General features: G+C 34.6%; 1 protein-coding gene across 1 annotated transcript; it reads left to right on the top strand.

Annotated features, from left to right (window-relative positions):
* Positions 1-311: 311 nt before the first annotated feature.
* On the top strand, positions 312-10,466 carry LOC18442793 (putative auxin efflux carrier component 8). Its single transcript, XM_011628245.3, has 6 exons — positions 312-1,035; positions 2,441-2,618; positions 3,905-3,990; positions 5,811-5,968; positions 9,185-9,261; positions 9,981-10,466. Exons 1-6 carry the CDS (start codon positions 369-371, stop codon positions 10,054-10,056), a joined length of 1,242 nt encoding a protein of 413 aa, XP_011626547.2. The 5' UTR covers positions 312-368; the 3' UTR covers positions 10,057-10,466.
* Positions 10,467-24,048: the final 13,582 nt, after the last annotated feature.

Raw genomic sequence — 24,048 nt, 5'->3', positions numbered from 1 at the left:
CATATCTCGAAAGGGAGCAAGACATGCGACATAGAAAAACCTGAAGACATGGGAGCTGAAAGATTCGATGAACCTTAGTACATAGGAATGAGAGATTCAATGGAGAAAATAATTAAATGAAGAAACTTATGGAAAAAAATATTAAGCTTCCCAGTAAGAGCGCACCACCTCTAAAACAACTACTTCCGCCTTAATACCACGAACTCCCACTAGGAAATGCACTCATTTAGAGATGGAGATCAATTTCCATAGAGAAAAGAATTCCCAATGTTTCCTATTTAAATGAAGGAGAACAAAAGCCACGATACCCCACATTTCCCATAAAGAGAGAACAATTTTCACAGAGAGAGAGAGAGAGAGCAGAGGGAATGATGATTTCCATGGCAGGCTTCTATGAAATTCTCAGTACCATGGTTCCCTTGTACTTGGCCATGTTATTAGCTTTTGCTTCTGTGAAATGGTGGAGAATGTTCAGTGATGAGCAATGCTCAGGAATCAACAAATTTGTCGCAAATTTTGCGGCCCCCCTTCTTTCATTCAAAATCATCTACTCCAATGATCCTTACAAGATGAACCACAAACTCATACTCGCCGACACCATGCAAAAACTACTGATACTGTTTGCGCTGATGTTGTGGGTTAAATTAACGAAACGGGGGAGTTTCGATTGGATGATAACTCTATTTTCGATGTCTACTTTGCCTAACACTGTGATTTTGGGGATACCTTTGTTGAGGGCGATGTATGGTGAAGAGAGTGAACAGATTTTGTTTCAAATTGTGGTGCTTCAGTTTGTAGTGTGGTACCCATTTTTGTTGTTCTTGTATGAGCTTCGAGAGGCGAAGGGAGCTGTCGGTCGTCGGGTTTCAACGGCGGTGATCAATGGTAGCACCGTGGTTTTGGAAGTTGAGGCTAGGAGTGAGACGCGGATGAGTTCTCTATCACTGGCAACCGTTGATGGTCAGGGTTCGACGACAGCGATGAATGGTAGCGTGGTTTTGGTTGTTGAGGCAAGCGCCAAAGAGAATTCCTTAGGTATGGGATCTAGTCTTTATTTGGTGTCCTATCTAATAAGGAGAAGTATTTGGTGAGTCAGCCGACTCGTACTATTTTGTGCGGTCTCTCTATAAAATATACCTCAAAGATGTATTTTCAACCCAAAATTTTAAGGTATTTACAATTTTTCTTTTTCAAAGAATGTAAATGTTATTTTTTAAATTTCTTTCTTCACAGTCTATCCTAACTTTTAGGGGATGTAATATTTTTTTGACATCCATCTTAGAGATGGACATTAGATAGACAAGGGACCGCACCGTAATAGGTGAGTCGGCTGACTCACCAAAACCGCGTCCATAACAAAAATATCTTATGGATTTCCTCGTGTTTTTCTGCTTTAGACTTTAATTTGATTCTAGAGCTGGTGGGTCAGGACTTGCCTAAGCATGAGCTCGCCTGGGTCCTTATTGGCCCATGTAAAGGCCCATTTCGAATAGGGAAGGGGCAGGGATAATAGATGGAAGGACCATTTAAACATTTGTTGTCTAAAACGATCACCACTTGTAGAATTAAACTATTTAGCTAAATTTGGCATTGGCACTTGGAGGACCGAAATCTCTCCGAGAAAAGGTTAGGTCATATGGGTTCGGCATATAGGTATGGAACCTATATGAAATACAAAACTATGGCTGAAACAAAGATTGTAGATGTAGAATACAAAACTTATGGGACTATTTTTGAAAAATGAAAAAGATGTTAGGTTAATTGCCATCTTAATTTTTTTCATTCTAAAGGCATTTAATAATATATTCTATACAATTTTAATATTTGAAACCTGAGTAAAATTTCATGGATATTTGTGTGTGTATGTATGGAAATGTAAACAATAAGGCCATTTATTTTTTAAACAAGGAGATCATAATCACTATTGACCATTAGATTTAAAATTGGGTGGTTGGGAATGTGTTAATTTTTAGATACACATTCTAAAATAAAATATTTCGAATATTGTATCACACTGTCATCTATAGGATTTCACATCCAATAGAGTGTGTGTATATATATACACACGTAGAGAGAGAGAGAGAGAGAGAAAGAGAGAGAGAGAGAGAGATTTAAATGTCACCATATCATTGTCATATAACGAAACCACATTTCTAAAAAAATCATGTTAGTGACATTTGTATGACCTTAAAATTTGTATACACCCTCTCTTCATCCTAATAATCAATTCTAAAAAATACAATTCAAATTGCATCATATATATGACCAAAATGAGTCACCCTCCAAACATGATTAGAAACATGGTTAGAAACTATTTTTATGCTTTCGGTATGCATTGCACAATAAATCTGTACTTTTATTTTTGTTTCTATGAAATGGTAGCTTCATATTTCTAAATCTTGACATACTGTTATGTGGTGCTCTTTGATTTTTGTTCAAGGCTATTTGAATGGAGAAGAGGGTACTGCAAATTCTAAAGAAAGAGAAGTTCAAGTAGAGGCCGCTCCCCCTCAAATGAGAATGATAAATCTACTCATTTTGGTTTGGTCCAAGGTGATAAAGAACCCCAACACCTACTCAAGTATCTTGGGCCTCGTCTGGGGGCTCATTTCCTTCAGGTAATCCTTAAACTTGTTGTTTGTAAAAAAAAAAAAATATTCTTTTCTTAATAGGGCTGAGAATTTACTCGATCTGGATCCGAAACGTAAAATTCAAATCCTATTAGGATCCCAGTATGGATGCAAGATTTGGATCCAAAATGTGGATTAGATCCGAAAGTAATTTGGGTTGGATCCGAGTATAGGTGGATCCAATCTGGATCTGCCCTAATTATATTTTAACTTTATAATATAAAAAATTGGAACTTATCCAAATCCGAATTCGAATGTGGGTCCTATATATAGCTTCAGATCCAAATCTAGATCTGAATATTCTGGATCCGGATGCAGATCCAAAGATGCATCCTTTTAAGATCCGGATCGTGATCGGGGTGAATTTGAACCCGAACTGAAAAATTCTCAGCCCAATTCTCTAGATTAGCAAATTTTTTTGAAGGGAACTTGAAAGATGAGAAAAGCTCAATAGAGTGGTAAAAATTGTTCGGGAAAGAAACAAGTACAATGTCGCCACCAAACCTTTATCATGTTTTTTTGAGTTTCCTTTTTGAGTGGTTTTCCTTTTGACTACCATGTGTAGGCCTCATTTTTTTATAAATGGTGCCACCAATAGTCAATAAAGGCCATTGCTCTTTAAGGTGCATCGCTTTCATATTTGCAATTATATATTAGGAAAATAGAAAATAAAAAAGTTCGTGCAAATGACTTGTAAGGCTTTTCCTTTGAAATAAGGCTTCTAAACTCCCTTACAACACTTGAAAATGTTAGAAATTAATCAATGTTTTAAAGATCGCCTTGGCCAAGGGAAGTAATATGGCCGAGTCTGAGCAGAGTTATGTACACCATTAAAAAGATACAAATATTAATGATTTAGATTAAAAGACGTAATATAAATTATTAGAAGACTAAAGAAAATAAAAAAAAATTTATAAAGATGAATTATTGAAAAAAAAATTATATACTTTGAATGATTTAGAAAATTTTGAAACACAAGAAAATTATTAAAGTTTCCAAATCATCTTAATAACTATCAAAATGATCTATAAACATATTTCTAACTATTATATTAGTCTTTTCCCTTTCTTTTTGTATTATTAACATTTTTTTATATTTTTTGTCGGTTTAAGGTTTTGCGAATTGCCCTAGAACTAACCCCTAATCGGCCGAGTCCATGTCCTAGTAGACTTGGCAAAGCCCTGAAAGCTGTTTCTGAGTCTGTAGTTCTAATTTGAATGGTTCCTATACATGTCTTAAACTTTATATAATGTTGGTTTAACTTGTCATTGCAGGTTCAACATAAGAATGCCAAAGATAGTAGACAAATCTGTGACGATTCTGTCCGTTACCGGTCTTGGCTTATCAATGTTCAGTTTAGGTGTGCCTCGCTTATATTTTTCTTTGCATCTTTTTTAAATGAATCTTTCTTTGTTTTGAACTTTTAAGTAAGAATTTCATTGAACTAATGAAAAGGTACAAAGAGAGAAATCAAAAAGAAGAAATACAGAGAAACAAAACAGAAGAAGAAGAAAAAAAACAGACAACGAAATCCACATCCAACAACTGGATCACAGACCCAGTGACTTCCTTTGCAATAAGATCAGCATCCCAATTCCTCAATCTATTAACATGAGAGAAAGTGACCTGTATGTTATCTCATTCATAATCACCTGTATGTTATCTCATTCATAATCTATGTGAGGAACAATGGAGTGGTGGTCGGTTCTACGTACCATCTAATAACATTAAAGCAGTCACCCTCCACTACAACCAAGCGATGCAGGAAGTCTAGCCTTCTAACTCCTTCCATTAGCGCCTTGAGCTCTGCCTCGTTGATCTCGTAAAAATCCAAATAGCCGCCAAATCCTGAAACCCCCATCTCTTGCCTAGCACTTCCATCGAAGTTTAACTTGAACCATCCAGGTGTTAGGGGTTTAAAAGTCGAATCCTTGATAACTTTGACTGTTTTAGTTTGAAACAAATTGTTACAGTTTGTCGAGAAGAATTCTTTTGGAAGGCCCCTAATATCAGAGAATGCTTGTGCCCATTGTATGATGTAGGTAGCGATAGATTCGATGATCTGCTCCAGTTCCTTGGATCTATTTTTAAAAGTTCTTGCATTCCTTTCTTTCCAAATACCCCAATACACTGCTGCTATCAGTGTTCTCCATTGGCGTCTTCCACTTTTCGGATAAGGGGGCTATGAATTAGTTGAAAGAAAGATTTAATGTCCTCCAACATAGCCGCCCATCATAGTGTTGACCTCTGCACCAAATCCATATTTGGTCTACCGAAGGACACTGTAAAAATAAGTGAGAATTTGATTCTACATCAGTTTTACATAGGAGACATATGTTGGTTATAGGCATTCCTCTTCTTCAAAGTTGTTCCACAGATAGGACACTATCTTCTTCCAACAACTATAAGAACGCTTTTACATCCAATGGGCATTTGATGGACCAGATTTTTGTGTTGCCATTACCCCTAAGTACCGATAAAGAGACAAAAATACGAACAATATTTTTGTAAATTCCCCCGTTTGTTGAGGATTCCAAGCATGGAACATAAAAATATACTGAAAAGCACACAATCTGTGGCTTAGTCCACTAGAGCCAAATGACATAAATATTTTTGCTAGATCTTGGATCCAAACCTACATAATTTTGCTTAAGCTAATCAGGCGGTATTAGATTTCCAAACACCTCTGTTTGTTTAAAATAACCTTGAATATATACAATTTGGGATTTTTTATATAAACTAGTTGAGGAAGCACTTGAGTTAAATGATTAAATAAAAAAAACCACCTCATCGATAAATTGGTTGGTTTAAGTATCAGCTTGATTTTGGGAGGTTTCGCAATCATAATGACATTTTCAGAAATATTTCCACAGGAAAAGTAAATAATCAAATCTTAATATTGGGAACTTGATATACTACTCATTTTACTACTTTCAAAAGAAGAAAAGTTGAGGACTTCAGAACAAGAGTATTTCGTATTTTAAAAAAAAAAAAAAAAGAGGGTTGACGGACTTTTTTTATAATTTCCACTTATAAATGAAGTATTTCATATTTTAAAATCCATACATAAATCACTATAAAATCAAGGTTCTTACGTTTATAACCATGACATATGGGAACGCTAAAAGACAGCCTGGTCCCCACAGATGAAAACGCTGATCTTTTTGTTGATGTTTGCAGGTCTTTTCATGGCATCTCAGCCCAACTTAATGCCATGTGGAAAGCGCAATGCTACGATTGCCATGTTCGTGAGATTTTCCTTCTCAGTCGTTGTTATGTCTATGTGTTCCATCTTGTTAGGGCTACAAGGCAACTTGTTGAAAGTTGCCATAGTTCAGGTATGCCTGCTCCAAAATACAATCCGAACTTTGATAATCAGGAAAATTTGCAGTGTTTGTTGATATTGAAGTTTTGCAATCCAAGCTATGCTTCATATGCTGTATTTCGTCTTGTAGGTTCAACTGGGAAAAAGTAAAAGTGAAAAAAGAGGACTTCTTATGAAATTTTGAAGTTTGAATACTTCAAAATATCCTTTTATTGATACATTATATGATTTTATACAAAATGAAAAGAACAATTGTTTCCTGTGGACTGGACGGCATTTGTACAATATGCTGTTCAAAAGTACAAAGCATCCATCTTAAAGATGAATGCAAATAGGTGGTCCATCTAAAAACAATTGTAACTAACAATTCAAATATTTTTTTAATATAATTCTCATTTCTACTTTTCAAATTTTATTTATTTATTATATTCATGATCTCCATGTTAAAGATTTTATATTCTCTAAAAATTGGAATCAAATTATATTAAAAAAAATATTTATTATCAAGCCAACATTGTAACATGTGCAGGCTTGGTCGCATGCTAACCACATTCAAATGAAAATCAATATGACGATCTACTGCATTGTTTTCAAACTTGCCTCGGTAAAGGTATTTGTTCATGGCCTAAAAAAACAACCTAAAAAGTTCAAATAATCTTAAAAAATATACAAAATACAAATCTAAATACAATGATTTATAATTGTGTATATTTTAAAGATTGTGGTTTTTATAAGGTTGCAACCTTGAACAATCCAATTAAGCAGCACCTCCAAATTTTATCATAACATGTAATTTTGGTGCAAAAAATTTTAAACTCTAAAAATGGTTAAAATCAAGTAGATCTATAAATGTATAAAAATCTTGAAAGTGGACGAACTAAATAATGTGTTCCAAAGTGCACTATATCTGAGACTCAAAATTTTTTTTTTTTTTTTATTCATATTCATACATCTCGATGTCGAGATGATCAATTAGAGAGTTTTTCAACATTAAAACAATCGTTTTAGATGGATTTTTGAGATGCATCTTTAAGTTTTTATTTTAAGGTTGCAACCCTATATAAACTTTTTCTATTTTAAACAACCCAAAAAGGAGGAAAATTTAAAGTAGGTCATATGGCAAGAAAAATTCACCAATCTTAGCTAAAAGTATCCAATTTCATAGGTCAATCTTGTATTTTTGGATATTTTTTAAGGTTTCTTTATACGTTTTTATACACCCCAAGATGTACAGGGTAACTCAGCTCTCCAAGAGGGTGAGTCTGAATAATTCGGTTGAGTTCATTCAAACACGGCTGAGTCTAAAAACATTGATCTAATCAATAATATTTTACGTTTATATTGCGTTTGAATTATGAAAATATCTTTTTAGGTATTAAAAAAATTAAAAATAAATTTGTTCTATATACGAATTGTATGATCTTATATTGAGTTTATTTGTCCTTTCAAAAAATCTTATAAATCAATTCAGATTAATATCTTATGCAAAATTGAAATTAGTGCTTTGTTCCTTTTTAAGAACACACTAAAATATATAAGAAACCCGAGAGCTAGTACCCACCAAGACCATGCACTTAGCTGGCTAAAAACAAAATAAGTGAGAGCATTAAGGACTATAAAATTCAGAGGAAAAAAAGGAAGAGCAAGAAATCCTCTTTTATCTTTCCCTCTCTCCATCCTCTCTCTCTCTCTCACTCGCTCCATCTTTGCTACCTCTCCTCTTTCTCTCTCTATCAACCCACAATCTCTTTCTATTTTTTCCACACTTTCTTCTTTCTCTCTCTATCTTTGTAAACCTTAATCTCTGACCAAGCTATTTTAAAATATTACCCTTTATTCTTCATTTATGAAAAACTATCAAAAAAAAGTCTTATAACAAGTCTACCCACAATAATGAGAACTACACAATATTGAGAATGGTAAAACGTGGACAAAGGATAAAAAAAAACTTCTGAATTTCTAATATACATATCTTCCCAACAATTCAAATAGTGGACATGCATCTTCCAAGATCTTTTATCAAATTCTATCCAAAAAGATACCTATATTCTAGGAGATGCCTATCCTAAAATATACCACTACCAAGAGAGGCATCTCCTCGATACCACTACCAAGAGAGGCATCTCCTCATGGTACCCATTTCCTAATGGGGCCTAAAGGGTTACGATTTACATCTCCACAAGATAGGAAACAATATTAATCAAGTCTCTACAACATAGGAATAAGTGTATTCATGTATATCCATCATATAATTCAATCTTCAAAATTGAAAAGAAAATAAATAATGATAACAATAATATTAATAATAATAACATAAAAAAAATAAAAATAAAAAAAATAAAAAAAAGGCTTCTATGGGGTGGTGATTTTGGTGTCACCGACACCAACATATTCTTGGCTCCATGGGCTAAATTTTTTTTGAAACTCCCAATTGTAAAGCATGGCTTAGAAGAGTAGATAGCATCTCTTTTTCTCCCCACAAGATTCCCATAATCGCAAGGGGCCAAAGGTTTGCACTAAAGTGAAGAGTTCCAAAAAAAATTGGTGCTTCACAACGATGTCACAAATCAGAAAATTGCCATTGTGACGCAATTAAAAACTGTTTTATTTTTTTAAGGAAAATTGTTTCATGTGGACTGGACCGCATTATGGATGCAAATATGTAGCTTATTTAAAAACAATTGAAACTAACCGTCTAAATGTTTTTTTAATACATTTATTATTTTTAGCTTTAATATTTATTTATTTATTTATTCATATTCACTATCTCCATATTAGACATTACATATCCTAAAAAAGTAAGTCCAAAAATCCATCTCAAAAATAAATTTATTAAAGGACTCGCATTTCTACATGTGCAGGCTTGGCCCGCATGCTAACCGCATCCTTTTTATTAAAAGGGAAAATGATCATTTCCATGCCATAAACTGCAAAAGATTGTGTCAAAGTTGTTAAAACTTAATAAAAAATAGTTGTTTTAAGAGAGCTATGATTGTTTATGGATCTAACAAAGGGACAAAGTTTTTGTTTTGTATTTTTTTTTTTTGAGCACCTAGATGAGAGTTACATTGGTGCAAAATTTGATGTCAAGCCACCTCTAACATGTAATGTGTAAATTTATCTCTTCAATATTCGGCCTATATCATGCTATAGTCTAGTTAGCTCATAATCTTCTTTCGATCTTTATTAGCTTAGTTGTGAGATTTAAATTTTACAGTGCACTTTATAGGCGGCACTTCCACAAGGAGTGATTACCTTTGTATTTGCTGAGGAGTACAAGGCCCATGAAGACATTTTAAGCACCGCGTAAGCCACACTAGCCCTCTTTTTATTGTATCATATGAATATGCGAAAAACAATGAGGTCACTATTTGGTGATTAGATTTGAAATAGGCAATTAGGGGTATAAGCCATTGATCATGTACAAAGTTTAAAAGAAAATTTTTTGAGTTTGTGATGCATCCCAAGCTATCAATTTATACCTACCCATGAGAGATGATTGTCATCTCCTTGTATAAAAGTTAAATGGCCTTATAGTGTAGAGAAAGTTTATACAGAGTCGAGGCTCTAAACAATCACATTAGATGCCACATCAAAAATTTCATTAAGAGGTTGTTTTGATACCCAAATATCCTTAAATTGATCATCTCGACATGAAGATGCATGGACATGAGAAAAAATAGATTTCAAGTTTTGAAAATAGTGCATCTTGTAACACATTTTTGGGCTGTCAATTTTTACGATTTTCAGATTTTCATAGATCTGCTCGATCTACACTATTTTTTAAGCTTTAAATTTTATAATTAAAGATAAAAATATATTTTAAGGCTATCATAAGATTTCCTATATTGAAACCACATTTCTCGACACTATTTGAAGATGCCTTGTAATTTAATTGTTTAGAGCCTCATCTCCATACAAACCGCACCAAATGGTATAAGGTATATACTCTCTAGAAATATCCATACAAATTTGAAGTTATTAGAAGTCTCAGTTTTCTTGATGATAATTCATCTCCATTGCAGGGTTTGTTTTGGCACGCTTATTTCATTGCCAATAACTTTGGCATACTACTTCTTGCTAAGTGTTTTTCATGCATGAGATAGAGAGCTTCTCAAAAATGGCCATGGAGGATAAAGATGGTCATAAGCAAGGCACAAAGAAGAACATTCCCTTTTTAAGGAGAAGATATTGTTGTTAGGTCCAAGCTTCAAACTCTTGACCTCTCAAATAATTACCAAATACCACAAAATATGGATCTTTCTCTGCTACGTCGAAGTTGCAGCCGCATATGGATGGAAGGCACCAGCATATTGATGAAGATTACTTAAAACTTGATCGTACAGATGTTCATGCTTTGAAATGGACGACTTGGATTGAGAGGGGATGTTCATGGTCTCTTACCAACATGGCTTTATGGGGAAGTTGTTTCTTGCTATTTGAGAATTTTATGTGTAGTGATCCCTCATCACTATTTTCAAATGTATATTCAACTATGCCACTTCCTAAGGCTAATAACTCATAAATATCATTTAAATGATCAAACTATTTAAAAATCAATGAGATAGTTAATTCAATATTTATAATAATAAGGATTCGCTTCAAAATAATTACATTTACTAATATTCAATGCTAGTTATGAAATAAAATGGAACAATATTAGGTAAAAAAAGTGAGCTTCGACAGGCAGCATGTTAATCAAGATTAAAATGTGTTCTTGCATAATGTGTATTTAGTGATAATGTCCATTTTTTTTATTTGTCAAATTTGTGAGAGACTCTATTTCTATATATTTGGGCTTTAAGCCCCCATAAAAAATGTATTTTAGAGGGTAATGAAGAAGTGAACAAGAGACCCAATTTATAGGTTTACAAAGATATAATAAACTACCTTCCTAATATGGGTATACATAAGAAGAAAAATATTGTTATTAAACATCAGTGCAAGTTTTTATATTTTCCACACTCCCTTTCAAACTCAAGATGCATTAAGAAAGAGCAACTTGAGTTTGGACAATTGAAGGCAGGCGTTATTAACAAAGCAATAACAAAAGAAGCTTGAACAACTGCAAATTAATGATCCGCAGAATCCGACATCAATTCTTCAGGTACAAGGCATGACCGATAGAAGTAGTGGTTTTCATGCTCAGATTACTTGAATAACAAGAACAGAAAACAGCAGATCTCAGGAACAGACGGAACATTCAAGATCGATAAATTTGATCATCAAACAGGAGACTGAATAGAGAGTCGAAACACGACTCGACAGGGAGACAGATCAGATATTCGAAACATGACTTGACAGAGAGACAGATCAGATAGTCGAAACATAACTCGATAGAGAGACAGATCAGATAGTCGAAACACAACTCGACAGAGAGACAAATCAGAGAGTCGAAACCCGACTCAATAGACTGTTTTCTGGATGGTGCAGATCGACCGTTTTTAAATGCCAATTTTAGAGATGAATTTAAAGGCGGGTTTCAAATCCAGGTCGCAAAGGGTCCGGCATCAAAGATGAGCAATGATTTTGCTTTTGCAAACAAAGATAAACCACGGGAAGGTTTCTAGTAAAAGCACAAAAGTTTTGCTTTTTTTTTCTTTCCTCTTTGGGAATGAAAAAATAAAAACATGAGAGAATGGAAAGAAGAAAGTAAGCAAGCTCCGCCAGCACCAAGATGAAAAGGAGGAGAGTGGGATCAACAACTCTAAACAAGATCACCTAAATATTATGGATCCCCAATGATGCACAATGGACCACCTTTTTAAGAGGACGCAAAAAGTCAAGGCAAGAAAAAAACCAACGAGGGCAAATCGAAGAGAGGGGAACAGAGAAGAACGGGAGAGAGAAACCCAATGAAAAACAGAACAGAGAGAGAAAGGTATGAAAAGCCCGAGCTGCTGAGCTCCGATCGATACTCAGTGCGAGCCGACATAAGACCCTATTAAAAGCCAGATGTCATGCTTCAATGATGGCCAAATAATGGCACCCATGACAGCTCCTTCCCTTCCAGTTTGAATCCTATGGCGTTACTGAATGGAAGGAATCTGAGATGGGTTTTTATTTTCCAGTGAAATCTCAGGGTGGGTTTTATTTTCCGGCAAAATCTCGGGATGGTTTTTATGTTCCGGCCAATTCTGAGGTAGGTTTGTCTGTCTGGGTGACCTTTTGGGGGAAGAGATATTTTCCTGCCATTTGAGACTTTCCGGCAAGCGTCCGAGGAAGGGCAGAGAGGCCCATCGCCTTATGGAGGAAGAGATCCTCGCTGGGGAAGTGGCTGTTTCATGAAAGACGGCAATTTTCTTGCAAGTTTCCGGCGGTGGAGGCTCTGTGAGGTTCTGGACGTCTGTGAAAGAAGGAGAGGAGAAGCTTAAGATGATCCCCACCAAGCCCATGGTGGTGGAGACCTTCTCTGAGTACCCACCCCTTGGTAGGTTTGCAGTGAGAGACATGAGGTAAACGGTGGAAGTCGGTGTTATCAAGGCCATTGAGGCGGATTCGTGGCCTCCAACTCTAAGGACGATCCTGCACTATCCTGGCCAAATAGGCAATGGTTATACCGTTGTGCTCGACTGCCACTCCTCTCCTAAGTGAGAGAAAACTTAGAGAGAGAAAACGCAGAGAGGGTAAGAGAGACGAAGCAGAGAGAGAGAGAGAGAGAGCAGAGGAAAACCCCCTAAAAACGAAGGGGATGGAGCAGCGAGAGAGAGCAGAGAAAATCCTCCAAAAACGAAGAGAGTGTTGGCCCTGACAGTTGCAGAGAGACTCAGAGTGAGGGAAAGTTGCAGCCTGGCAGAGAGAGAGAGAGAGGCCGTTTAGGGAATATGGGGTTTGAAGAGATGTACAGAGAGAGAGACCAGTTCTGTAGGGTAGAGAGAGAAAATAACCAGAGAGTATGAGGGTTTTAGTTTACATAGTAGGGCAGAGAGACAGAAAATAACTAGAGAACCAGAGATATCCAGGAAGACGACTGAAGTCAAGAAGATGACACTTGTGTGAAGTACAGTAGGAGTTCTAGAGAGAGAAAGAGGTCTGAGAGAGAGAAAAGAAAAGGTCGCGTGAAAACAGAGGTCTGAGGGAGAATACCGTAAAGCAGAACAGGCTCTGAAAACAATGAAACTACATTACTGTACATTTGGGCCTCAATCCTCCACGAAACTGTATTATTGAGCTCGAAAAAAATACAAACAGGAGCACAATTTATAGGGTTATAAGATACGTAGTATCATATAAACTACTATATAAAAATTCAATTTATAAAGTTACAAAGATATGAAGTATTATAGAAATTAATGTATGCAGTAAACTACTTTTCTGATATGGTATAAGTAAAAAAAAAGAAAATATTGTTTTTAAACATCAGTTTAGGTTTCCTAAACATCAATGGAGGTTTCTATATTTTATACAACAGTCAGGTTTCTATATTAATTGTTGTTTAGAGTTTAGAAAACCTGGACTGATGTTTAGAAAAATATTATTCTTAAATATCAGCTCAAGTTTTTTAAATATCAATGCAGGTTTTATATTTCATAAATACTTTACTTTAATTGTTTAGAGTATCGACTCTATACAAACCACACCTAAAATAAATATATGAAGTAATATTACATGATATAGATCCGTACTAGGCCAAGAGAGAGGAGAGAAAAAATTGTTGGGAAATTTAGGTACGTACCAGGTTTTTTTTACCGTTATAATGGTATGGCTGTTATTATCTAGAAGGATATCTTCATGAATTTTTTTTATTTTTTACCAAGTTTGTTTTTAGTTTGATATGTTTGAAACATTATATTGTTTGGTTTAGCGAAAAAAAAAAAAAAACATAACAAAAGGCAGTCCACATTGTTTACTTAAAAAAAAAGAGCAAAAGGCGGTCTGCTCGAACATCGGACCGCTTGTTTTACTAAAACAAATAAATAAAAGACTATATGATGATTTAAATATCGGACTGCTTGTTTTAGTAAAATATTTCAATAGAAAGCGATCTGATGGTTTGTTTTACTAAAAAAATCCAGCTGAATATTTCTGTAAAATTGCATAATTTCCGGTTTTCCTTGGAGATGAATTGTGGATTTTTTACCTGGGTTTTACCAGATCTTATGTCCTGGCTACCGTAATCGTGCTTTGGTAGGATTGATAGTCTCCGGACTGCTTAGCATCTATTATGCTTTGATGCTTATGCGTAATATATATATATATATATATATATATATATATATATATGTAAGCGTAATATATATATATATATATAGAGAGAGAGATTGGGGATCTGGCTGTTAATTCATTTCTGAAGCTCTTGATGGATGGACTCATGAGATTTGTTATTCATTTCTGAAGCTCTTGATGGGTGGACTAATGAGATTTGTTATTCATTTATGAAGCTCTTGATGGGTGGACTAAAGGGATTTATCACTACAATGTAATGGGTTTTGCTTATTTCATCTGTATATGCACCACAAATAGTCTTTTGTTTTTTTGTTTTATCGACCTGTAAACCCAAACTAGGCGAGATAGGAGAGTTAAAGCGAGATTTTTGAAAGGGAGAGAGAGAGAGCCGAGAGCAAGTGAGGCAGGAGAGAGAGAAAGAAGAGAGCAAAGTTTTTGGAGGGTGTAAATAAAGTCTATGTTTTAAACATCATACTGGCAAACTTCATTAAAAAAATAAATAAATAAATAAATAATAAATAATAAAAAATATTGGAGGCGTTCTGTTAGGTAATAACAAGCTATTTTCGGATCATACCGTTATAACGATAAAAAAATCCAATCCGTACGAAAATTTCCCAAAAGCATTTGATCGAGATTAAGAGACTTTTGGAGATCGAAAGAATTGTAGAGAGAAAGAGGACGAACCGCAAGAATAGTAGAAAGAGACTTATGCCATTATAGCGATGGGTATGCAATTCTCATGGATTTATGGAGCTGCTTTTCTCTCTTTCTCCTCTCTAGATCTCTTCAAATACTCCAATTTACTTGTTTCTCTACCCACACATTCTCTGTCCTAACTGCAATTCTCTCTCTACAATTCTCTTCCTCCGCACTCTCTGTGGTTCATTTCACATAACAATTCTTAGCAAAACCCAAATGGATATGTGAAGTTGAAATCTTTATCACTGTAATTCTCTCTCTACAATTCTTTTCCTCCTCACTCTCTTTGTGATTCTCTTCCTCTATTTTTTCTCTTTTGTCCTTGTTTCTCCCTCTATGAAAAGATTTTAAGTGATTTACTTAAGGATCTTAAATTTTTATGTAAAATATAAAATATCCACTTATATGTAAAAATTACAAATAAAGTCGATCAATTTTTCTTCTTAAGCTTTTTTTCAGTTTTTATTAGTAGGGCCGTGCTTAAAGCTTGGGCATTGCCCTACAAACAAAAACAAACTAAAAAACAAAATCGAAATTGAGGTTGCCTGAGGGATAATTTTTTTTAAAAAAAAAATGTTGGATTGACTGACCTTCTTTATAGTTCTTTTTTGGATTATTCAATAGGGAAGACATGTCCCTACCGGTTTTTTTAAGTAGATTAGGAGTTAGCTTTTTTTAAAGTGAATCGTATTCCATGAATATGATATCTATTTAGTGTGATATATGAAATATATGACAAAGATGGAGTTTTGGAGTATTTCTATCGATCGGTCATGTCATACTTTATTTGATTTAAAGGGATGGAAGGTAGAAGAAAAGAAACCGTGGAGCTGAAATAACTCACTTGAAAAAACTTTTAAAAGATTGCGTAGTACGATTGAATTGAATAAAAATCCGCCGACTTTATAAATCTTGAGGGTTCAAGTCCCTCTATCCCCAATTAAAGAAAGACCTTATTTAATCCCTAATCATTCATTCTCCTTTTTTCGTCAACCTTTCTAAACTAAATTAGGTATGTTTCTCATTTACTCTATTGTTTCACAAATAGATCCGAGCATAAATTCTTCCTCTTACTACAAGTGTTGTCAAGCCCCTTCCCATAAGAAATATTTCAGTGGAGCAAATTCATATTTTACCTAAAATGTTATGATCCGTATGTAAATCAGAAAAAAAGTTCTCTCTCCTCCGTTTTCACTATCCAATTTTCCACGTATTCTCCGTTCATGGCACTTGGGCCATGTTCTTGTTAGGCCATACTATTATTGTAGTATTACATAATGGGTGTGATTTCCAAAAGGTAGCGACCTTAAACAATCCAATTAAGACGCTAAGATTATCTCAAAATCTATTTTCATATCTAATTGTAAAATTTTAAACTCCAAAAATGGTTAAAATCAAGTAGATTTATAAATATATGAACAGTCTAGATAATGTGTTGTAAGATGCACAATTTTTAGGACTCAAAATCCTTTTTTTTTCCATAGTTATATAGCTCAATGTTGAGATGATCAATTAGAGTGTTTTTCAACATTAAAACAACATTTTTTCGATAGATTTTTTAGGTCATCCGTAGTTCTACATTTTAAGGTTGCAACCTTCTATAAACTTTTTTCTTACATGATAGGTTTATGTTTAAATAGAACATAATAGTTAAATATATTTTCTTGTAGATTTTTCTTTTTAATATTGACACCAATTTAGAATAGGGAAAATTTATTCTTTTTAATATTGACACCAATTTAGAATAGGGAAAATTTACATATGGTGACATCAACACAATGAATATATAGTCCAACATCCTAGCTGTCCAATCTAAATAGATAACTTGCTCAGATCCATGGCTTTCAGCTGTCTCTCTTGGGGATGAGTTTGGATATAACATTTAAGGACTTGGCTCTACCTACAAAGTCCAGTCTAACTGATTTTATCTCTGATAATCCCCAACAATAGTGTCTATCAGGCCTCACCATTGGACCCTACTCTTTGCGAAGAACTACTACTGGGCCTTTGTTTTGAGCTTGGCAAGCTGTGAATCCCTCATCAACTTTTTGATGATTTTTTTGTATGGATTCACTCCTCGGATGGATCTTTTTCTATTAAGAGCGCTTGGAACTATATTAGAGACAGAGTTCCCATCAGAGAGATCTTCAAAAATTTATGGGCTTCTCATTCCCATCCTCGAGCCAAATGGTTCACTTGGATTTCCCTTCATCTTTGCCTGCCTACATCTTAACTACTACAGTCCAGAGGGATCCATCTAGTACATCGTTGCCCCTTATGCCTGAATGAAGGTGATTCTGTTAATCATATTATTTTGTTATGTACATTCTCGCAGATTCTCTTACGGTCTATTATGTGGCAATGTGATAATGTGGCAAAAGTTTCCCTATAAGCCCATCGATACCTTCAATATTTGAGAGTTTGGTCAAATTCGGATTCCGATTAGCAGGATTTCACAATGTTTGAATCTCTATTCTCTACAACCATCTGGCTCCTCTAGACTTACAAGAATTTGTGTATTTTGGAACGAAAGTAACCCAAAAGAGAACAACTATTGCACCAGATCATTTCTATTCTTGCGGGCTTAGGAAATGTGAAAGGATAGACTTTCCACCTATTATTGTTGATAACCTCAAAATCCAGTTGCACCCAATGTATCCTAAAACTTTGATTTTGGTCTCATGGTCTCCACCACTTGCAGGTCTCTATAAACTAAACATTGATGGCTCGTAACTTGGCAACCTTGGAGCAGCTAGTTGTTGAGGAATTATCAGAAACCTTCATATTATGACCACAAATTGCCTTTACCACCTTGATGGCCGCCCTCGGTAGCTGATCACTTGGCCAAGAGCGCTACAAGTCTCTCTGAGGCTACGGTTCGGCGTGCCCGACCACCTGATTTATTTATCCTCTAATTTCTTCTGATATGACCAAGACTTCTCATGAAAGAACTATACTATAAACTCTTTATCCTTTTGTACCATTCTTATTTATTAATGAAAAAATGGTAGGGGCCCAAATCCCCACTATCTTACCGAAAAAAAAGTCAAAATGCTATGTAATTTTTAAAATTTGTTCTCTATGTTTCTAAGCAAAAATTGAGTGTACCCACCTTATATTTTGTTGTACCTAGCAAAAATAAAAAAATATTTTCAATAAAAATAAGAGTAATGATCCTATGAGACCCTCCCACACTCATGTGCGTAAGAATTTAAATGATCACCATTAAATTTAGCACAGATCTCTAGAAAAATCAAGTCTCACACCTATATGATAACTTTTCTAGAGATGTGTACTAAATTTAATGGTGATCCTTTGGGATCTTACACACAAGTGTAGGAGGGTCTCATAAAATCATTACTCTAAAAAAAATAACCAATTGCAAATTTTAAATGTATTCTAGTTACTTTTCAAATGTGCCCCTATTTGATATGTGCATGCCCCAATATTCAATGTAAAATGGTTTATAAGCAAAAATTAAATTAAATTACTCTGACTCACTTAATCAATGTCTAACATTCCTAAGCTAGGATTGGAAAATTACTGTTCTGAAATCGAAACGATGAACTATTTAGCATTTACCATTTTGCATCAAATTATGCATAAAAGATGAACTATTCAGTATTTTACCCTTTTTTGCAGCTACTTCAAGTCCCAACCATGTGTCTTTTGATCTCTAATCGTATTTAAATAAACTTCCCAAGTCCATTACAGCCCCTCTGTTCCTTCTGTCACCAACCAAGAAAAAAAAATCCAGTAATTGTGGTTTAATTAATCGAGAAAGTACAATACAACCCAACGAATCATGGAGAAACGATAACCACCTTCTGTTGAAGGATTATGCTACAGTGTAGAGAGAGAGAATCCGAGAGAGAAAAGACATAGGAAACGTGTTATCTTCAAGTGGGTTTAATAAAAAGGTTGTAATCCGGTACTGATCCCGCTTAAATAGGGTTTCAGGTGGGTTAGAAATAATCCTAACCTTTGGCTTATGTATAAAGTGGCTACTCTCAAAACTCGAACCGGTGCTCTTGCGCTAGCTAGCCGAGCCTTTGAGTAGGTTTAATCTTCAATATATTATTGCCCAATATTCGGACTTAAAGATGGCCTAAAATGGGTTTGATTGTCAATATATTATTCTTCCACATTAGGACTGAGATGGCCTAAAATAGACCATATATGCTGAAGGTCATTGTCTCAAATAACAATTGAAAAAAGTTTATATAAGGCTGAGGCCCTATACAATTAAATAAAAACGCACCTAAAACAATAAGTAGAGGCTGTTTTGATGCTATAAAACTCTCAAATTTAATTATTTTGACCGATAAATAGATATAAAAAAAAAAATTTTGAAGTATTGAATATAGTGTATCTCATAATGCATTATCTAGATCGTTAATTTTCAAGATTTTTATGTGTCCATAGATGTGCTTGATATACACTATTTTGAAGCTAGAAATTTCATAACTAAAGATAAAAATAAAATTTCAATCCATCATAAAAATTTTCGGTGCTAAAATGACATCTTTCGATACTGTTCATGGTGCGCCCTACCTTGATTACTCAAGGCCTTAAGCCTTATATAAACCACACCCAATAACAATTTATAGACAAAAATATACATATACACAACAATCTTTTGGCTGAAGTAATAGCCATGAGTGATCAAAGGCTAACAAAAACAAAAGAAATCGTAAACCGTGGGACTATTTATTTTTTGTACAAAATGGTCAAAATCATTTAAGTATTAAACGTAAAATTCAATAACTTAAAATATATCATAATATTCAATAACTTTATTTTAAATATTATGCCCAATAAATGGAACAACATCAATCGCCCAAATTCACATCCCACGATTAACAAATAATTGTGACCTCGTTGAAAATAAATAATCTCATTACACATGAGACAAAAAACAAGAGTTTCGATGACTAGTGAGATTCACACGTGCGAATCACATCCAAGACATCAGTCCTCACACGCATGATATCGTCAAAGTACCTCCTCACGCGGCACGTGGCGAAATCCAGGACCCTCCTCATCTCCTCCAAACGATTCTTCGAGCTCTCCTTCTTGCACGTGCCAGCATCCAAATCCCACACGAGCGAAGCGACGCCTCCACCTCGACCTCCGGCCTTAAGCCCAGACTTGCACGTGAGAATCTTCTCTGCGGCTTCTCCCCAGCTGAAGTCCCTGCTCAAAAGACCTATGCCACACATGTGGGAGGTTTTTCTACACGTGTACATACCCCAAGCCCCAATGACCAAGAAGGTCAGGACCTTCAGTTCATAGAAAGCTCGAATTAACACCCGTTCGCCTTCACATAATTCCGGCTCGGCCGGAGAGTCGCCGGTAAACATCACCGGGAAAACAAGAGGATCGCCTGAGAATGTTGCCGGAGAGGTAAGAGTCTCACCGGAATCCATGGTGCCAAGGATTTTCAGGTGGCTTGACTCAATTTCTGAGAGTCTAGAGGAGAGAGAGTTGAGGAGGTCCAAGATCTCTAGGGTTTGGTTTAGGTATTGATCTAGGGTTTTTGAGCTCCATCTCTTTATGGGGACGTCGATCTCTGAAATTAGGGTTTTGAGGCCGCCATGGATGGTTAGGAGAAGGTCTAGGGCGTTGTTAAGCCATGCCAGAGAGTGGATGTTTGAGGCGTTGGATGAAGGGGAGAGGCGATCAAGGCCATTGGATATTGAAGATTCGAAGGCTTGAAGGTGTTCTTGAGGAGCCAGCTTTGATGGAATTTCGAAAGAGAAAGGGATTTTTATGGGATTAAACTGAGATTTTGAACCAGGAAGAATCTATATGATTCATGAAAATCAAGAACAAGCGGAAATGGAATTACAGAAAAGAAATTTGGGGTTTTCAACTTTGATTAGGGATTTGAATTTGAAAGGGCTAATATATAGCAGAGAGAAAAATGGAAAACGATGGTCGGCCGCACCGGCGATTAAAAAACAGTTGAACGGCCGCCAGTTGATGAGTGAAGGACAAGTACCCCTGGTATTGGTCAATATAGCGAAATTTCCACTATTCAATGTATTCATATCTCTCGAGATAATTCCGGACAGAACAACTGAAAAGATAATGACAAAAGAATAAAGAAAGGCGTTTCTCTTTAGTATTTACTATCCAAGTTAAACGACAAAAAAAAGATTGATCATTAAAATATCAATCCACCATCTTAAAACAATAAAGTAAACAATTGAAAAGTCACGCCTCAAAAATTTATTAGAAGAGGTTAAAAAAATTCTTTAAATCGATTATCCGGACCTCAAGATATACGGACGTGACAAAAAAATGATTGGTTTGGTTTAGATATTGACAGGTTGAGATAACAATAAAATCCAAGATCTCTAGGGTTGACAGGTTGAAATAACAATAAAATAGTTATAACAATATCAAGATTGAATGAATCTTCTAATTTTGAATTTAAATTCAAAATAGTCAATAAAAAAATGAAACTTAAGACATGTTATCAACTATCCATGAAAGTATTTTGGTTATTCTATATATTTTTAAATTATTTTTTATATTCTTTTGTAGTTTATGAAGGTGAAAAGTATGAACGTGCAAAATTTTAGCTCAATCTTGTGTATAAGAAAAAAAAAAAAAAAAAAATTCATATATGCTCGCAACTCATCTAAAAAGGTTTTTCCTATTATGTGATCGAGACCGTTTCTATTGTTTGACCTATTGTGGATGAGTTATAATTCCAAAAAATCATTTGTGTGACAAAATATCTCCTTCTCATTGATTAAAACTTCAATGAATAGTTAAATTAGGTAGTTTTTCATAATTGAATAATTTCAAATAGATTAACCAAAATATATTTTCCATTGCCAGGTATTTAAAGTTTCACCGTCCATATTTCATAACTCGGAAATTCCATTTCGGTTATGACTCTCTAGTTGACAGACACCCCTTAGAAAACCAATATACTATAGCTTCCGAGAAATCTAAAATTCCGCAAGGGGGCACTTGAATGAAACAACCTGTCAAAACAACTAGCTTGATGGTAATTTGGTAGATTTTACCCCATTATTTTAAGGAAGTTTAACTATTGGACTCGATTTTACCTTACTATTGGACTCGGTTTCTATGGAGAAATGTGGGCTTCTTAATAAATCTGTTTTTGAGATGGACTTTAATACTTACTTTTTAAGGACATGTAATCTCTAATATGGAGAACATAAATATGAAAAAATAAAAAAAAATTAAAAACTAGAAACAATAATTCTAGTAAGAAAAACATTTGGATCGTTAGTTTCTATTGTTTTTAGATGGAACACCTACTTGCATTCATCTTTAAAAGGGATGCTTTACATTTTCTTGACCGTATATGTAAAAATGTGGTCTAGCCCGCATGAAACAATTTTCTTGGACTCGATTTTACCTTACTATTGGACACGGTTTCTATGGAGAAATGCGGGCCTTTTAATAAATATGTTTTTCAGATGGATTTTAGTACTTACTTGTTAAGGACATGTAATCTCTAATATGGAGACCATAAATATGAAAAAATAAAAAAAATTGAAAAACTAGAAACAATAAATCTAGTAAGAAAAACATTTGGACCGTTAGTTTCCATTGTTTTTAGATGGAACACCTACTTGCATTCATCTTTAAAATGGATGCTTTACACTTTCTTGACCGCATATGTAAAAATGTGGTCTAGCCCATATGAAACAATTTTCGTGGACTGGATTTTACCTTACTATTGGACGCGGTTTCTATGGAGAAATGCAGGCCTTTTAATAAATATGTTTTTGAGATGGATTTTAATACTTACTTTTTAAGGACATGTAATCTCTAATATGGAGACCATAAATATGAAAAAATAAAAAAAAATTAAAAACTAGAAACAATAATTCTAGTAAGAAAAACATTTGGACCGCTAGTTTCCATTGTTTTTAGATGGAACACCTACTTGCATTCATCTTTAAAATGGATGCTTTACACTTTCTTGACCGCATATGTAAAAATGTGGTCTAGCCCGCATGAAACAATTTTCTTGAACTATTTTAAGACATTTCCCCCCTCCCACTCCGCCCTTCACCACGCTCAATTAAGACTATGGGATAAACCTTTTTTGTTTGTTTTAGCTTGGAAAAATATAAATGTCAGTCAATCCACCTTATAAAACTAAGCCAAGCAGTCAAATCAACAAATTTATCAACAAAATATTTATTTGAAAGTTTCATTTCACTCGAGTACTTCGTCAAAACGCTCAAAATGCCTCTGTTTTAGATTCAAAATCTAAACCATTCGGGGGTTTTTGAATTTGGTCTCACTTAGGTGGCCGAAGTCAAATGAAGGGAAAAAACCATTAATTCTTCCAAATTCTAGACCCAATCCATCTTTTTAAGATTTATTGTATAGAGTTTAGAACTTGGGCTGACCACAGGTAATCAAATCATTTGACTTGATTTAAATGTTCTGAACAAAATGATGAAATTAGTATTTCTTATTTTTAGTTCTAAAGTCAAAACATGTTTTTTTGCTAATTAAATATCTTATTATAGGCTTAGAATCTAAAACACGTAATTTTGTTCCCATTTGTATCATGGTTCAAATTACCAAAATACTTTTAATTATTTAAAATTCTAAACTCATTAATGTGACATGTTTTGTATTTCTTAATATAATGGATGTCGTTTCTATAAGGTTGCTCAAGGTGTACTGGTTAATCTCTTTTAGCCTAATTGTATACATTCTCATTGCCTAATCAGTTTATTTCTTTCCATTATCTAACTATTTCTGTTTCTTTTCATTTTCTAATTATTCAACTATTTTTATTTTTACCGAATTAGCTAGATTATTCAAAATTTAATTTACCAGGATGTCTCCTTCCTAACCGCAGTATTAGCAGTGGCTTTAAAAGTTGACTGATTGGGAAAAACCTTTGGGTCTATACTCCACTTATTCATCCCGGGGTAAGCTTAAAGTAGAAATTTTCCAATCAAAATATGATTTCTTTTTCACAAAAAGATCTCTTATCTTTTGAAAGAGTAATGATACTATGAGATCCTTTACATCCATGTGAGTAGGACCCCAAATGATCATCATTAAATTTTGACACAAATCTCTAAAAAAGTTATCAATAAACTCATTCACACAAGTCTCGCACCCATGTGATAACTTTTCTAGAGATCTGTGTCAAAATTTAATGGGGTCCTACTCACATGGGTGTGGGAGGGTCTCATAGTGTCATTACGC

This window comes from Amborella trichopoda, chromosome 1 (assembly GCF_054954075.1).
Source record: "Amborella trichopoda isolate Santa Cruz 75 chromosome 1, AtrichopodaSantaCruz75HAP2 v2.0, whole genome shotgun sequence".
In the NCBI taxonomy this organism is placed as follows: domain Eukaryota; kingdom Viridiplantae; phylum Streptophyta; class Magnoliopsida; order Amborellales; family Amborellaceae; genus Amborella; species Amborella trichopoda.
This window is presented reverse-complemented; position numbering and strand designations above follow the sequence as displayed.

Bases quoted from the DNA above. Each gene is read 5' to 3' on its own strand.
- LOC18442793 (XM_011628245.3), top strand. From the start codon at position 369: ATGATGATTTCCATGGCAGGCTTCTATGAAATTCTCAGTACCATGGTT. The intron at 1,036-2,440 runs GTATGGGATCTA...TTTTTGTTCAAG, and splicing joins CGCCAAAGAGAATTCCTTAG to GCTATTTGAATGGAGAAGAG. The intron at 9,262-9,980 runs GTAAGCCACACT...TCTCCATTGCAG, and splicing joins GAAGACATTTTAAGCACCGC to GGTTTGTTTTGGCACGCTTA.